General features: G+C 52.1%; 1 protein-coding gene across 1 annotated transcript in view; it reads right to left on the reverse strand.

Annotated features, from left to right (window-relative positions):
- Positions 1 to 15,790, reverse strand: part of ABCC1 (ATP binding cassette subfamily C member 1 (ABCC1 blood group)) — a 126,110-nt gene that overhangs the window by 78,209 nt on the left and 32,111 nt on the right. Inside the window, exons 4-6 of the mRNA XM_019666077.1 lie at positions 12,148 to 12,285; positions 10,811 to 10,936; positions 439 to 500 (exon numbers count right to left, since the gene is read on the reverse strand). Coding sequence (XP_019521622.1) covers positions 439 to 500; positions 10,811 to 10,936; positions 12,148 to 12,285 — 326 coding nt within the window. The remainder of the gene's footprint in view (positions 1 to 438; positions 501 to 10,810; positions 10,937 to 12,147; positions 12,286 to 15,790) is intronic.

The following is a 15,790-nucleotide window of genomic DNA, read 5'->3' on the forward strand; positions in this document are numbered from 1 at the left end:
AAAAAAAAAAAAAAAAGGGAATGCAAAGGGAGCATATCAAACTGTTGACATTGGTTGTCTCTGGTGTTTTTTTTGCTGATTTCTGTGTTTCTCTCACCTACATTTCCTATGGTGTATGTGTATTTTTAATGGTGAGGGGTTTGAAGCAATGCCAATAATAGCAATTATGTCTGATGTTAAAAAAATACCCAAATCTGAAGCTGCACCAAGAGCACGCAGCTTCTGACTGTCCCAGGCTACACTGTCTGCAGAGGTCCAAGTGACTTATGGTTCACGTAACTCGAGCTCATGAACATGGGGGCTGGGTCAGTGTCTCTGAGACCCCATGCCCAGGGCAGGCACACTCAGGGTGCGACTGTGTGTCCGGGGAAGGGTGGGGGGTTGCCAAACCCACATTCATCACCACCCTCTGCCCGTGGCAGGGGGGCCAGGCCTTACCCTGTGATCCACCAGAAGGTGATCCTGGAAAGAAAGGAGGCGCCAGATTCCGGGCAAGGGTTCTAGTGGAGAGAAAAGAGGATGGGGAGGAAATGAGAAAGGAATGATTCAAATGCTCGTCTACACCAGGGCTCAGCAGGGAGCAGTCAGCACACGTCTCTACCTCCCAAAGGGCCAGCACCCACTCTCACGCCACTGAGCTGCACCTCGAAAGGATCTCCCTCCTGAGCCCTGGTGGCCTTGAAAGAAATGCACGGCAGCTCCTCTAGTTTCACCCAGATAATATTTCCTGAGTGTCTCCTATGTGCAAAAACAGTACAGTGCATCGCATACCTGCCTTATCTCACATCCCCATAGCAACCCGATGGGGGTGGTGCTACCACTGTCCCCACTTCACTCCATCATTCATTCATTCATTCATTCAACAAATATTTTCTTAGCCCCTACTACGTGCCTAGCATCGTGCACACAAATCGGAACACACAGACAGGACCCCTCCCTTTAGGAAGCCCATAGTATACTAGGGTAGTAGAAGTAGCAGTAATATCACCACCACCACCTGTTAACATTCTCCACATGAGCTGAGTGCTTTATACAGATCATGTCACTTCATCTTCATAACTACCCTACGAAGTAGGGAAAAGCAATCACCTTCACTTGGTAGTTAAATTGAAAGGGCCAGGGCTGAAATGACTGGTCCAGGGTCCCACAGTGAGAAGGTGTGAGACAGGATGTGAGCCCCCAACAGTCAGGCTCCGGAGAGAGACAGTCATCAAACGATCCCCTGAACAAACACAACACAGCAACTGCGACAGGGATCACAGCCTGGAGGCGGGTATTACCAGTGAGATCATGGTGCCTTACTGGGCTCACTGGAAGAGTCAACAGGGGATGAGGACTGACGTAGTTGATAGAGGCCATCCAAGGGCAACGGGAAGCCACGGACAGCTTCTCAGCAAGCTTTCAAAGGACCTCTTTCCCAGGCAAGGAAAGGGACATCAGCCTCTGGGTCTGCACTTTCAACACTGACACGCTCAGGTCTCACTCAATTCTGAAGCAGCAGCTTTAGTGACGGGGGATCACCACGCAGTTAGTCATGAGATCTTCAGCTGAGGGTGGCGCTCAGCGTTCCAGTATTTTTCAGAGATAAGGCATTTAGAGACACCCTCGACCCAAGTGGTTGTCCATCCGGGCTGGAAGCACTTTTAGAAAACACCATATCTGCCCCAACCCCCCACCGCCGCCACTGCCCCAGAGAGTCGGATTAACCTGGTTTGGGGAAGGGGCTCAGGCATCTGAGTGTTTTGTGTTTTTAACTCCAGATTCTCCTTGGCAAAGAGCTTGGCAGGAAATGCGCAAGACAAGCCTAGAACCTCTTGTCACACGCGACACTAAGGAAACTGAAGCCAGGTAGGATTGTTGAAAGGCCTTGGGAGCAACCAGAAGTGGCTGCCACTCGCCCACAAAGGGACAATCTGAGCTGCAATAAGGAAAATACATAGAATGGACTGAAACACATCATGTATGTTTAAATATACAAGTTCACGCTGATACTGGACAAAAAGAACCACCTCTTGGTGTTACTGAGGAAAAGATGCGAGGAAACCAAGTCATTGTACTGGAAATAGAGTAAGGGCAGGAAACAAGCATTTTTCCTGCCTTTCCTAAAGGAACTACACCACGGGGTGGAGTGGCGGGAAAGAGACAAGGGGAAATGTCTTTGGATAGAAATAGCCCAGCTAATAAACGAAGAAGGAATAATACAACGTAAGACAATGCGCCACGTTGCAACCACAATGGAGTACTGAATTATTATTGTTTCTAGGCCAGATAATGGTGTCACAGTTTTACTGCTTAAAACCCTTATCTTCCAGACACCGTCACTGGGGCAAGCCGGGAGGAGGATATACAGGAACTCTTATCTACAATTTTTGCAACTTCTCGTGCATCAACTTATTTCAAAATAAGAGTTATTAAAACTTTAAAGTGCCTTTGAATTTTCTACATGCGAGGCAGGGTCAAGTCCATGACAGTTCATGATACTATGCTGTCTGTCCACTTTTGTACACATATGAGTTTCCAACCCAAAAAGTTCTCCCAGTGATTCAAACACACAGCCTCCTGGGCTGAGAACCACCCAACCTCCTGCAGAGGTTTCCAGCCCCGGCTGCCCCAGAATTGCCCAGGTGCCCAAGGTCCCAACCCAGACCAACTACCTCAGTGCCTCTGGGGATGAGGCCCTGGCATCAGTCTATTGTTAATGAGGTAAATCAGATGCAGCTGACCTACAGGCCTACACTACAGACCATCCTACAGCAGGAGGAGTTCAGACGACGGAGCCAGATGGACCTGGGATCAAATTCCAGTTCTGCCATTTTCTAGCTGAATGACCTTGGACAAGTCCCTTCCCCCCTAAGCCTTGGTTTTTGCTACAAGGTGGGACAAGTGAGATGAGGTCCATGGGACTGTGTTGCAAGACGGAATTCTTCCAACCTAAGGTGGCAACAGTAATCATGGAGGAGGCGGTTGGATTTGCTCTGTAGGCTGGTTTTTCTTCCGGAAGTGGGTGGGTTATCAGGGAATCCCAAATGTTCTTCAACTGTAGCACGATTCCTACCTACAGTGGAAAGCTAAGCAGTGCTGGAGGCGGAGGAGGAGAGGGTGGGGCACAGCTGGCCATGACTCATTTATTTCTTGAGCAAATATTTAGGGAAGCCCTGCCTATATGCCAGGAGGCAGCTAAAGGCTGGGGACACAGCCAGGAAGGAGGCAGCGAGGTCCCCACCCCATACAACTTCTAACTGAGGGGGACACGGACAGGAAGCAAACCAAGGTGCAAATAAATATATAAGTATAAACGGTGAAAGCTGCAACAAAGGAAAGATACAGGGTGCCAGAGACAGAGGGGGGAGGGGGGGGCTTATGTGTCAGGCAACACATGCCTACCTAGGAGGTTAGAGAGTTTGAATCCCAGCTCTGCCATTTACCAGCTGTGGAACCCTGGGCAAGTTACACGGTGGTGATGAAATTAAATGAGATAAAACATGTTAAGTACTTAGAATAGCACCTGGCACAGAGTAAAAGCTCATGAAATGGCATTACTAGTAATAATATAAGGGTCAGCAAACAAAGGCCGGCAGGCAGGCAGGCGGGCCACTTGGCAATAAAGTTTTATTGGGATGCAGTGATGCTCCTTCGTTTACATAACGTCCGTGCTGCTTTTGAGCTGCAAGGGCAGAGCTGAGCAGCCGAGACAGATACCACACGGCCTGTAACACCTGAAATGCTGTCTGGCTCTTTGCACAAAATGCTGGCTGACCCCTGCTCACGTCAGACCTCACAACACCCTAGGAGACAATGATTAATAAGGGGGAAACTAGGGCTCAAATGAGGGCCTTCTGCCTCCCAGTCCAGTCTTCCTTCAGGCTTGGCATCCACAGGGAGTAGGGCTGTGCAAAGTTACACCTTACGCAGAGATGCCCAGCTGAGGGGCAAGTGGGGGCTACAAGGCACCCCGTGCCCAGCTCCGCCAAGCCCTGTGCGAGGGAGGGGCTGTATCAGCTTGAAGGACACAGGGCCTATCCCAAACTCACCCACCCAGGGCGGGTGAATCATCTTTTTCTAATTTGCACAGAGGCACGGTACAAATAGCAGAGGTGTTAGGCATATACCCACAGGGGCCTCACAAACGCTGGCCTCCATTCAAAGTCGGGCGAGTCCAACTGCAGGTCAGGAATGCAGCAACCTGTGGACTGCACAATTAAAGGTGAATTTGCTCCTTTTCTACCTAAGGAGACCGTAAGAAATGATGGCTCCCGGGGAAAAGATGAATCCTCACGCTGCTGGTGAAAAATCCTGGCCCCTGTGAGAGAATTTGCTCTGTAAACACAGTGAGGCCGGACTATCACCACGAACACTCCGGTGTGTAATCTGCACACTCCCACAGCTTTGTCAAATGCGTCTCCCCAGCCCTCCTCCCTGCTGGATCCAAACACGGGTTTTCAGATTATCGGAAGCCATGTTGGGCCGACACAGGGTCCCCGTCACCAGCCGGAGAGAAGGAAATGCTTATGGGTTTGGGAGCCGGTTTCCGGAAGTCCCTAGCTGACGTAGAAGGCCTTATTTGATAACAGGCAACTGGAGCTCTGAAGCGGCCAAGAACTGATGATTACAAAAAGAAAAGAAAAAAAAAGGCTATTGCATAAGGATCCAGATGGCAGAACGTTTAAATGAAACCAAGCAGGACATTCTGGTATAATATAATGCATCAAGTACAAAAGCCGGACTGCCAGATCTGGGTTTCCAGCCCCTGAGACTGAAACGGACCAACTCCTGACCCAGGATGAAGGAGGCTGATGAACTGGTCCCCCAGTCATTTAGAAATGAGAATAATTCCCACAAGCCCAGGCTGAAGGCACAAGGAAAGAAAATCTGATTTATGCAATCAGAGCTGCGTTCTTTGGCATCTATGTCTGGCTCTCGGGTGACTTAGCCAGAAACTATGTGGACTGAACCAATTTGGTACAAGAGCCCCAGGCACTGGTTCTTTTGAGAATTCATTCATCAACTTTCATACAAGATAGTTTGTGGGGGGACCTTCTCTACATCTTTTGCCATTCTGGCCTTTTTGTCAGAAATTATCTGGGACCCCAACACACCTTTTCTGGTGTTGATTCTGCTTTTAGTTCAGTTGTCTGCCGGTGGCTCCCACCTGCGTTTCCTAATGCTCAGGAGTAAGGGATGGGTGAGGCAGCATAGCTTAGAACAAGGGTTCTCGAATGGGGCCCCCATCACCAGTTTCCAAAGCACCTGGAGATTTGTTACAAATGCAAATACTGCGGCTCCACCCAGATCTAGTGACTCAGAAGCTCTGGGGGTGGGGCCTGGTGATGTGTGTTTCAGCAAGCCCTCCTGGAGATGCCCGGGCTTGCTCAGGTGTCCGAACCCAACGGAAGGGCTCCCCGATCCAGCCTCGTGGCTTAGGCAAGACACTTCACCACTCCGACCCTCGCTGTTCTCATCTGTAAAATCCTGCCTCGTGGGGTTGCTCCGAGAATTAAACAAATTAATAAATACAGCACACGGGTCTGTTACCATTATTACTGGTTGGAGCAAACCGAAACGTCCAATAATGAAAGATGCATTGCTACAACTTGAAACAGTGCTGTTTCTTGTTGGCTGCGCCGCGTAGAGCTGTGTGAGCACCTCCCTGCTGAGGACCACGGTTCCTCCCGCCACAGCCCACACCACGTGCACAGCGCCCTTTCTGCATGACCTTGCTCACTGCTCCCTGGTTTCTGATGGTCTAGTGCACACAGGTGACTATCCAGCTCAGCGTTCCTCTCAACCTGCCTGGGTTCCTAAGTGTCCTCTCCGTGTCCCATGCGTCCTCTTCCTTCCGGCCGGCAAACACCGCCAACCTGAGTGTGTCACACACCTGCTGAAAAATCTTCCACTGGGTCAAAATTCCAAGTCCTTATGGTGACACGCTATTCTACCCTTAGTTTTTCATGCTCGCCTCCCTGGCCTGTCCTACCCAGCCCAGGAGAATTCTCTGCAGCCCCCAAACGCCCACACGTCCCACCAGATCTCCACCCCTTTGCACGTTGGAGCAACCCAGGAGCAACGTCCTGTCCAGCCTCCAGCCTTCAACCCCATTAGCCAGGCGAGGCTGCTCATTCCTGTGACTCAGGCACGCTGGCTGCTGGCCTCCCCCGGATGCTGGCCTCGCACCGCCCCCAGCACTTCCCTGCCTCAGAGCCCAGCGTCCATCCTGCAGCCGCTGGCTTATGCGCCCACTGCCCCCTCCTCCATCTCTCATCAGGAGCAGTGGTCAACATCTGTTCATTTCTAGGTGCTCAGAGCCCAGCTCGGCCACTGGCACGATGCTGAAACACTGAATGACTAAAAGCAGAAAGGAGAGAAGGAATTAAAAACGGACTTTATGACGCTTTCATCCACAGCCTAAGCTGTTAGCAGCTCATTGCCTCTGGGCTGTGAGGGGTAGAGACCAACCATGAAGGGGCAGGAGGAAACTTTCTGGGGTCCTGGTAATGTTCCGTATCTTGATAGGGGTTGAGTTATCTGTTTATCAAAAATGTCATCAAATGGTAACAGGAATGTCACTGTACGTATTTCACTTTAAGGAAAACAAAACTATACACAGATAATGGTTTGCATGGTGAAGTGTTTGGATGAAGGCCACTAATGTATTTCAAAGGAAGTTTCAGACATCAAAAAAAATTAGCTGGTTGGCAGGCTGGCTAGACAGTTACGTGATAAAGCAAGTTAGGCAAAATATTAACTGTAGAATCTAGTCGGTGGGTAGATGGCTCTCCCCGTGCAGTTCTTTCAACTTCTCTGTAGGTTGGAAAAGTTCATAGTAAAATGCTGGGGAAGAAATGTTTCATATTTATGGACAGGGCTAAAAATACCTCTTACTCCAAATAAGCTGAGCGGTTTTCAATGAATGTGCTAACCCAGAGATTTCCAACTGCGAGGATCTTATCGAGATGAGGCTGAGTCAGCAGGGCTCAGGAGGAGGCCCGAGACGCTGCACTTCCAACGAGCACGTGGGGACGCTGATGGTGCTGGTCCGAGGGCCCCGCTTTGAAGTGAGGGTCTGCTGCGTGACCACATTTGGCCTTGCTGCCCGCAACCGCAAATGGAAACCCCTAACCCTAAGCAGCAGTCTCAGGGCCAGCATGAGAAGAGGACCAGAGGCTGGGGAGACGCAGGGAACAGCCCCAGCAACAAACCAGGACAGGAATAGACGTCTGAGTCATGCACCGGGGTGGGCACAGGGCCAGCTGGGGAGGACGGCCAGCTGTGTGACTCAGCAGGAGGGAGTGTGGAGAAGCACAGGCTCCCACCCAGGCCTGCGGAACCGTGGCCCACTCCTGGGCTTGGCTGACCTGTCTCTCTAAGGACAGGCGACATGTGGCTACTGCTCTGAGGACAGGAGAGAGGCAGGGGCCGGACTCTCCTGACCTTTCAGGCTCCGCTGAGATACCAGCCCCGAGGGTGACAGGCAGAGAAGCCACCTACAGTGTCCCTCCTCAGACCTGGGGCAGGACGGGGACGGAGCGAGCACCAGGTGGAACCTCAGCCCATTTTCAAGACAGGGACACTGAAGTCCTGAAAGGAGGGGCGACTGGCCCAAAGTCCCCAGTCTAAAAGTCACGTGATCTGCTTCCCCGCCTTCATCATCTCAATTGTGGTTCTGTGCTTATGTGTCGGTTGACCTGCTTAATGGCTGTCTCACCACGAGACCAGGAGCTTCAGAGGGTACACGGCAGACTGTATTTTCCAAAGATGGCCAGACGTTATCTGCCACCCCATGTGCTCTTCTCACGGTGAGATGTGGTCACGCCCCCACCTAGAGGTGGGTCTATGTTGTCCCCAACCCCCAAGAGTTGCTCCTAGGCAGGCTTTTGTGATTGCCTCAATCAAGACAGTAGGGCCGGAGTGATATTACGTGACTTCGGGGACCAGGTTGTAAAAGGTATCACAGCACCCCACCCCCACCCCCGGACTCTCTCTCAGAGCACTCACTCTTAGAGAGCAGCAGCCATGCTGTGAGGAAGCCCAAGCCGCTTGGGGAGACCACATGGAGCTGTCGACCCCGGCCCAGGCTCCAGCCAGCGGCTGCATTCACCCCCAGACATGTGAGTGAGGAAGCCTTCTGGCAAACTCAAGCCCCCGCCGCCATCTGACTGTGACTGCAGGAGAGACCCCAAGTGAGAGCCACCCGGCTGAGCCCAGTCAACACCCAGGACTGAGAAACAAGAATAAACCAGGGTGGTTTGTTACGGAGTAACAGACAGCCACAGCAGGACAGGAATCACAATCTACTTCACACATGATGTGTCTCCATAGCTAAGCGCCCTATTGCAACAGATGCTAAATCAATGTCTATTGAAAGGATAAAGGAACCCAGGTGGGATTAAAACTCAGGATCTGCCCAACTGCAGATTTCGAGGGTAAGTTAGGGTCTAACAGCCCCCCTCTCTGAGCTTCAATTCCTAAAACAGGAAAAGAGTGAGTGGGGAGGAGAGTCGGAGGGCCCGGCCCCCCTCCCCTTCCCATGGCCCAGGCTTGAGCTGCTGGAGCTGAGAGGTCAGGCCGCCCCAGAGTGGCAGGGCAGGCCCCAGGCCCAGGCTCCTAGGAATGCAGAAAATACAATGAAGGGAGGAAGGCAGTTCTATGAGCCACTTCCCTGCACATGTGCCCAGGGAACAAGTGAGAGGAACATTACCCAGATCCCTGGAGGGAACCAGAAATCCGAAATTCCCTCCAGCATAAAGTGCCCAGGATGGTCCCCTGAGACGGCTGCCCACGGCAAGCCTGAAGGGTCAGGAATCCCCACGCCAGCCCGTCAGCCCCATTGGGGCTCGGTTTAACCTCAGGGGAACCCAAGGTCTGCAGCCACCTAGGGGGGTGTGACTTGTTCGGTGTGATCCTTAGCTCCACAGAACAGTGTGACATTTAACAAATGTTTCCTATGGGGACAGTCCACTGCCACAAACCCACCCAGGCACACACACACACACTGATGAACAGCAGACACAACCATCATAGATATCCAAGCCCCTCCTTGGTGCCAGGCGTGGGCAGGAGTCCAGTGGGTGCCACAGGCATGGCTGCTGCCTTTGTGGACCTTATACACCCACAAACACACATGCATACACTCACAGACACATGTCCACAAACACATGAACACAAAAATATGCACATGCGCGCACACACGCATGCATGCATGCACACACACAAATGCACACTTTGCTCATTTCTCCAACCCAGTTCCGCCTTCAGCAGGGAAATCCAAGAATGGGGTCTCTCAGGACACAAGCCAGGACCCGGGTTTCTAAAAAATACACTGGTGAGTGTCTACCTTCGTTCCCACAAAGGCAGCCTCAGCCTTTTGCTGAGGTTCACACCAAACCCAACAGAACCACAGCAGTTGAAAACTGCGCCTGTTGCAATTTCGCCCGTTAACAGCTGATTAATCACGAACAAAGCATCAAATAAATGCTCCGAAAGCATCCTGTCCCTCTTAGAATAAGAGGCACACAGCTCATCCGGCCTGCAGGTGACTGTCCCCACCTCTCAGGTGCTATCCCTCAGCCCTCTCCAGCCATGCTGGTCTGTCCTGCTGTTCCCTTGCCATTCCATAGTAGCTCCTGCCCCAGGGCCTTGGCACTTGTCAGCCCTCTGCCTGGAAACGCTCTTGCTCTGGGAATTTGCTTGGCTCACTCTCACTCCTTCAGGTCTCTGCTCCAACGCAGTTTCCTGGGAGAGGCCTTCCCTGACCGCGCTTATCAAAAACTGCACACGACCCCCAACATCAATCATCTCCGCTTCCTCTCCCTGCTTTCTTCTTCTCAGCATTTATCACCACCTGACAGATACGTGGGGCCTGGGTTACTGTTTGCACCCTGCCTCCCATGACAACATAAACTTCAAGTGGGCAAACACTCTGCTTTACTCACTGCTACGGCCCTGTGCCCAGATCGGGGCCTGGCACTCGGCACAAACTCAGTAAATGTCAGCTGCCATCATATTAAAGACAGTGTGTACTGTACACAGCGGACGCTCAATAAATGCTCTATTTCTTTTCCTTCCTTTGCCTGATGCCATTTCCTGATTAGCTCAGGCTGGCAGGGAACAATAGGACAGGTAGAAGGAGGGAGAGGAAGGGGGAAGGAAGAGGGGAGGCAAGGGTAACAAATGACTGTGTCCCCTTTTATTCTCCCAGCAGGAAGAGTGACCATCTTCACCCTGACCACTGATATCCTGCACATACAGGATTTCCCACCGAATGAAAGAACAGACCGAGGGTCTCCAACTCGAATCCCTGGGGCCAGGCACATCCCTAAGCAAGCCTGTACAGGGCGATAGGGGGTGGTGGGGACTGTGGCAAATGAGGGCAACACTCCCCAGCTCTGGCCAACTGTAGCCATGCGGGTAACAGCCTTAACGCTGCCAGAATGTCTTGTTTTTCTAGAAAACCTGGACAGTTAAAATTTATGTGAAACTTCCCCATTTTTAAATTTTTGCTCACATTTTCTAAAATCTCTATGCCAACAAATGAGAAAATCTACAGGCCTGCGAGACACAGCAGATTACAACTACGACTGTCATCAGACTCCCTCCCTAAGGCCCCACCCCCACCCCAGCTACACCTACGGCTCAGTTTTCCCACCTGTAAAGCGAGGAGGATGCGATTACCATCTCCAGGTGTTTGGGGAAGGTGGAAGGAGAGAACCCAGAAGGATGATAACGGCTCAGGACAAGGGCCCAATCAACGTCAGCCGTCGCTGCACAGTATTTCTCTCTCACACACACTCGTGGTCCCTGTGGTCACACTTACGGGGTCGTTGATGGTTTCAGAGAACAGGGGCGCGCGGTCTGAGAAACAGGACAGCACGAGCTGAATCAGCACGAGGGAGAAGTAAATGTAGAAAGTGGCATCACGAAACACGTCGACTTTGGCGTCCTAAACGTGAGGGGTGGAGGAGGAAGAGCGGGTGACTTTCTGGGAGCAGGCCGCAGAAGTCCCACCTGCTCAGAACACAGGCCCGGTGACAGGCTTTCTGCCCCATCCCACGCCCCCGCGAGGTAACACACGACAGGCGGTTACATCGCGGAGTGGTCCACACCACCTGGGGAGGGCGTCCCCTACGCTGCAAGGAGGCCTGGGGGTGAAGCAGACCCCCCCACAGGGGCCTGGCTCTGCTCGTGCTGGCTGTGGGACTTGGTCAGCTTCCTTAACCTCGCTGTGCCGCAGTTCCCCCCATCTACAGACAGACCGGTGGTTCTCAACTGGGGGTGACTTTACATCCCAGGGAACACCCGGCAGTGTCTGGAGACCATTCTGTTTGCTGTAAGTTGGGAGGGTGCCACTGGCACCCCGTGAGTGGAGGCCGGGGATGACCCTAAACGTCCTACAAAGCACAGGACAGCTCCTCACAGCAAAGACGCCCCCGGCCCAAATGCTGATTAGCACTGAGGCTCAGAAACCCTGGCAGGGTATTGATGGCAAGAGCGTAGTGCCCCTCTGGCACTTTGAAAACATGGACTCAGTAAATGTCAGCTGCCATCACTACTAAAGACAGTCTGCACTGTACACAGCACGCACTCAATACATGCTCCACTTCTTTTCCTTCCTTTGCCTGATGCCAGTTCCTGATCAGCTCGGGCTGACAGGGAACAACAACAGGATACAGTCTGAAAGTGCACACTCTTCAGAATTCCTAGGAGCAGCAGCACATGGCAGCCAACATGAGTCACTTCACAGCCTGAGTAGTGGCTGACGGCACTAAGGTAACATGGGGACAACCCAGGGCCCCCTGGGGGAGCAGCTGCTCTGCAAACACAGCTCCCGGCTCGGCTCTGTTCCAACACCCAGCCTTGCTGTGGGCTGCTGAGAGAGACTCACAGGGCCGTGTGCGTCTGCCTGTGGCTCCCGCCCCTGGAGGACCCACATGGGCTCCTCGGAGCTACACAGACAAGTGTGGCCCTAAGGAAAGAAGGTTCTAGAACAATAGCTGGATGAGGTAGGGAACTCCCTGGGGATTAAGCCAGGCCTGTGTGGTACCCTCCCCCCAGGTTCCCATGGCAACACAGAATTTCCACACAAGCCAAAAAGGAGTAGGCATCTCTCCCAAGGGCCGCTGCTAGAAGACGCAGCGTGAGGCCACCACTTACCTCTTTTAAGGCAGTCATGATTTTAGATCTCAAGATGGCAATGGCACATAGTAGGGCTATAAGCCAGAATGTGAGCATTATTCCTGAGGACTGGACTCCTTTCCTTCTCTCGAGCTGAATTAAAAAGGTAGCAAGCAGCTGGAAGAGAGAAGAACAATAAGAGTCATCAGGAGAAGGCCAGGCCCCCAAAGCCCCCATGGTCCAGGAGCCTGGCAGACATTAGGCTGGGAGCAGGGCTGCCCTCAGCCCAGTGCTGCAAGAACAGCCTGGGGGCGGACCTGGCTCCAGCCCCAGCTCTGCTCTCGCCTTGCTGGGTAACCCTGAGCAAGTTACTGAACCTCTCTGAGCCTTCACTGCCTCGTCTGCAAAATGGAAGTGATAACAGCATTGAACTAGAGAGTTGTGGGAATTTAATGAGACCGTGTATAGATCTGGGATAGGATGGAAAAGTCGAGGGGAAAGTGTAGCGCAGGAAAGAGACGGGCACACTTTTGCTTACAAGATCAGACAATAAATGTGTTAGGCTTTGTGGACCACAGACTTTCTGTCACAACTACTCACCGTTGCTACTGTAGCCTGAAAAGCAGGCCCAGAGGGTACATGGATGAATGGGCATGGCTGCGTGCCAATAAAATTTTATTTACAAAAGCAGGCGGAGGGCCCACCGTTGATTTAGAGCTGAAATACCTGTGTTCAAACTCCCCTTTGGGCAATGGTGATACCTGCTCTTTATGGCGCACCTGTTACCTTCACCCCGTACGAAGCATTCACTGCACTGACTAGCTCAGTGCACCCCGTGGCCCCGAGAGGGAGAGCCCCAGTTTGCAAATGAGGAAACGAAAGTTACTTAATCTGCCTACAGTCACACATCTCATCCTCAAGGATCTTCATTAGAATGATGGTGGTGGAGAAACGGGATTATGGTTTCAACCCTGATACCTGGGGCTACGACTTCCATTTGACACATGGCTTCATGGTCAGGGAGAGAAAATGAACAAAACTTGCTTTTCCTTGAAAGGAGGAAATGTCACGGCCCTCCCTCCAGTCACAGTCGCAAGCCGTCTCCTAGGGAGCTGTAGGTTACCCCCAGCACCCCTCCCTGCTCCCCAGCTGCTAGAGCCAGAAACAGGTGTATCTATCTGTCCTCGGGTCTCCCATCTCCTTCACTCCCCATAGCTAATCCATCAGTCACACACGTCGGCTCTGCCACCAAGGCCCGTCCTTAGCTTACCTGCTGCTCACCCTGGTCCCAGCCTCCATCCCCTTGCGATGGGTAACCCCACGGGCACCCCCACACCAACCCCCAGGTTCCACTCCTGCCCAACAACCCATTCTCCACACAGAGGCTTTTAAATATGCAGAGTCAAACCCTTGGTCAAAACCTTTGTCTTTACGACTGGGGGTTTTAACCCGGGGTTCAAGGACAGGCTGTGGCTAGAACCCAGGAGTCCATGAACTTGGATGGGAAACTATTACAGCTTCAGCTTCCTGCATCAGCGCCCCAACTATAAGTGAAGGTAGTAAACCACAGTGGTATTAGCAGTATCAGGGACTCTGTCACCATCAGAAATGGTATCTGAGGGCCGGCCGAGTGGCGCGTTGGTTAAGAGCTGGCTTGGGACACCAGCTCTGAGCAGCAGAGCACCGGTTCGGATCCCACAGGAGGACCAGTGACGCTGCGTGCTCTACAGCTAAGATGGTGAACAAGAGCTCGACCTGGAGCTGGGCTGACGTGAGTCGCCGGTGACGGCGTAGGCTGCAGTGGGTTGCCGTGAGCTACCGTGAGTGGCTGGCAGCCAGCTTGAGCTGCCAAGAGCCCCCGTGAGCGGCCATCCAGAGGCCGGCGCCCGATCTGCCTCAACCGGGAAGAGCGCAATGTTAATACCAACATGGGCCAGTGAAGCGAAGTCCTCCACAATTAGACTGAAGAACAAAAGGACAGCAACTTGTCTGTTCCCCTTCCCCAATTCCCCAACGCTGTTCCCCTCCCCAAATTCCCCAATTAAAAAAAAAAATTGTATCTGAAAATACATAGCTAAAGATTTCCCAAGTATCCTGTACAGTCACTGCTATCTGGAAATGAAGGACTCAACACATGCTGCTAGATCGTGATTTGAAATGCATTCATGGAGAAGCGCCCACATTTCTTACTCTGTTTTTTCATCTTCTGATAACTGTATTGAAACATAATTGGTTTCCCAGCCCAAATGTCCTGCTACTGAAGAATGGATAAGCAATGGTAAAACCATGCAATCAAATACACTTAGCAATTAAAAAAAAAAAACTCTGGATATACACAGCACAACTGAAGCGTCAGACTCAAACTGCTCCAGCCTGCGTGGTTCTGTTCACCGGACACTTTGGAAAAGGCAAAGTAACAGGGACAGGAAACACGCCAGCAGTTCCCAGGGGAGGGTGGAGGCAGGGGCTGACTACGAAGGAGCGGCACAGGAAACTTCGGGGGTGATGGACATGTTTGGGGAGGTGAGAGTTACAAGACCGTATGTGCTTATCAATTAAATCTCAAGTAAAAATATAAATGTACAGCACGAAATCTTCATATGTATGTGCGAGTGTGTGTGACTGGATTCCTTTTTAATCCTATGTATTTTATGTTTTTAAGAACAGCATTCTGAGGAGACCAGACTGGCAAAGGAGAAAGGGGTCCATGACACGAAAAGGTTTAGAAGCCAGCTTTGGGAGTGAAAAACAAAACCCACTTACCCTGAAGCTCAGGGTCCCACAGGGTCAGGCCACTGCCCTCCGTGCCATTCCAGCTCCACGCCTCTCTTCCTCACACTCTTTGCCCCAGACACACAAGCTAACTCTCAATGTCTCCCTCTAACCCCAGGACTCTTGCACATGCTATTCTTGCCAACTGGTCAGTCCTCTGCCCACAGCCCCTTCAACTTTTCGTTCGGGCCTCAGCTCCGTCGTCTCTTCCTCCCTCCCCTCCAGATCAAACCAAGTTCCCCTAACTTCTCCCTTACAGCAAGCAAACATGTGTGCCTTTTTCGGGACTGATTCATTGAATGTCTGTTTACCCAGCTGGACTGCACACTCCATGAGGATAGGAACTGTGTCTGCTTTATCTTCAACCCCTGGCACTTATCAAGGATAAAAAAATACTTGCTGACTGCCTCGCATCCCATATTCCCAGTGCCTGCCAGTCCCGTCCCCAAGGATGTCGGGAGAATGTTTCTGTAGCATGAACGGGGGGCTGGTCCTTCATTCTGTCGTGGAGCCTGAGGGGGACAGAGACTGATGATCTCACAGGCCAGTTTGCCTCTCGGCCGACCCATCTCGGAGCTCCAGGGGGAATCAAGCCCATCACACGGTGGGCCTCAGCATCACAGACTGAGGAAGAATGAAGAATCAAAGGACCAGGAACAGGACTAGTTTTGGGAGTGTGAGCTACTCCAGCCCAAACTAGTCCACCCTGACACCCACTTGTTAAAATGTAGAGTCCAAGACCTTCAGGCCAGCACAGCCAAGCCTTTATTTCCCCGCGCCCCAAACACATTTATGGAGTGCTTACTGCATGCCAGGCACGGTGCCAGGCTCTGGGGACACAAAGGAGAGCAAAGACCAGCAGGAGCGCCAGGGATTAGCAGAGCCCCACCGACACAGTGGGGCAGAAACC

Source organism: Hipposideros armiger, unplaced genomic scaffold, assembly GCF_001890085.2.
Source record: "Hipposideros armiger isolate ML-2016 unplaced genomic scaffold, ASM189008v1 scaffold_460, whole genome shotgun sequence".
Classification (NCBI taxonomy): domain Eukaryota; kingdom Metazoa; phylum Chordata; class Mammalia; order Chiroptera; family Hipposideridae; genus Hipposideros; species Hipposideros armiger.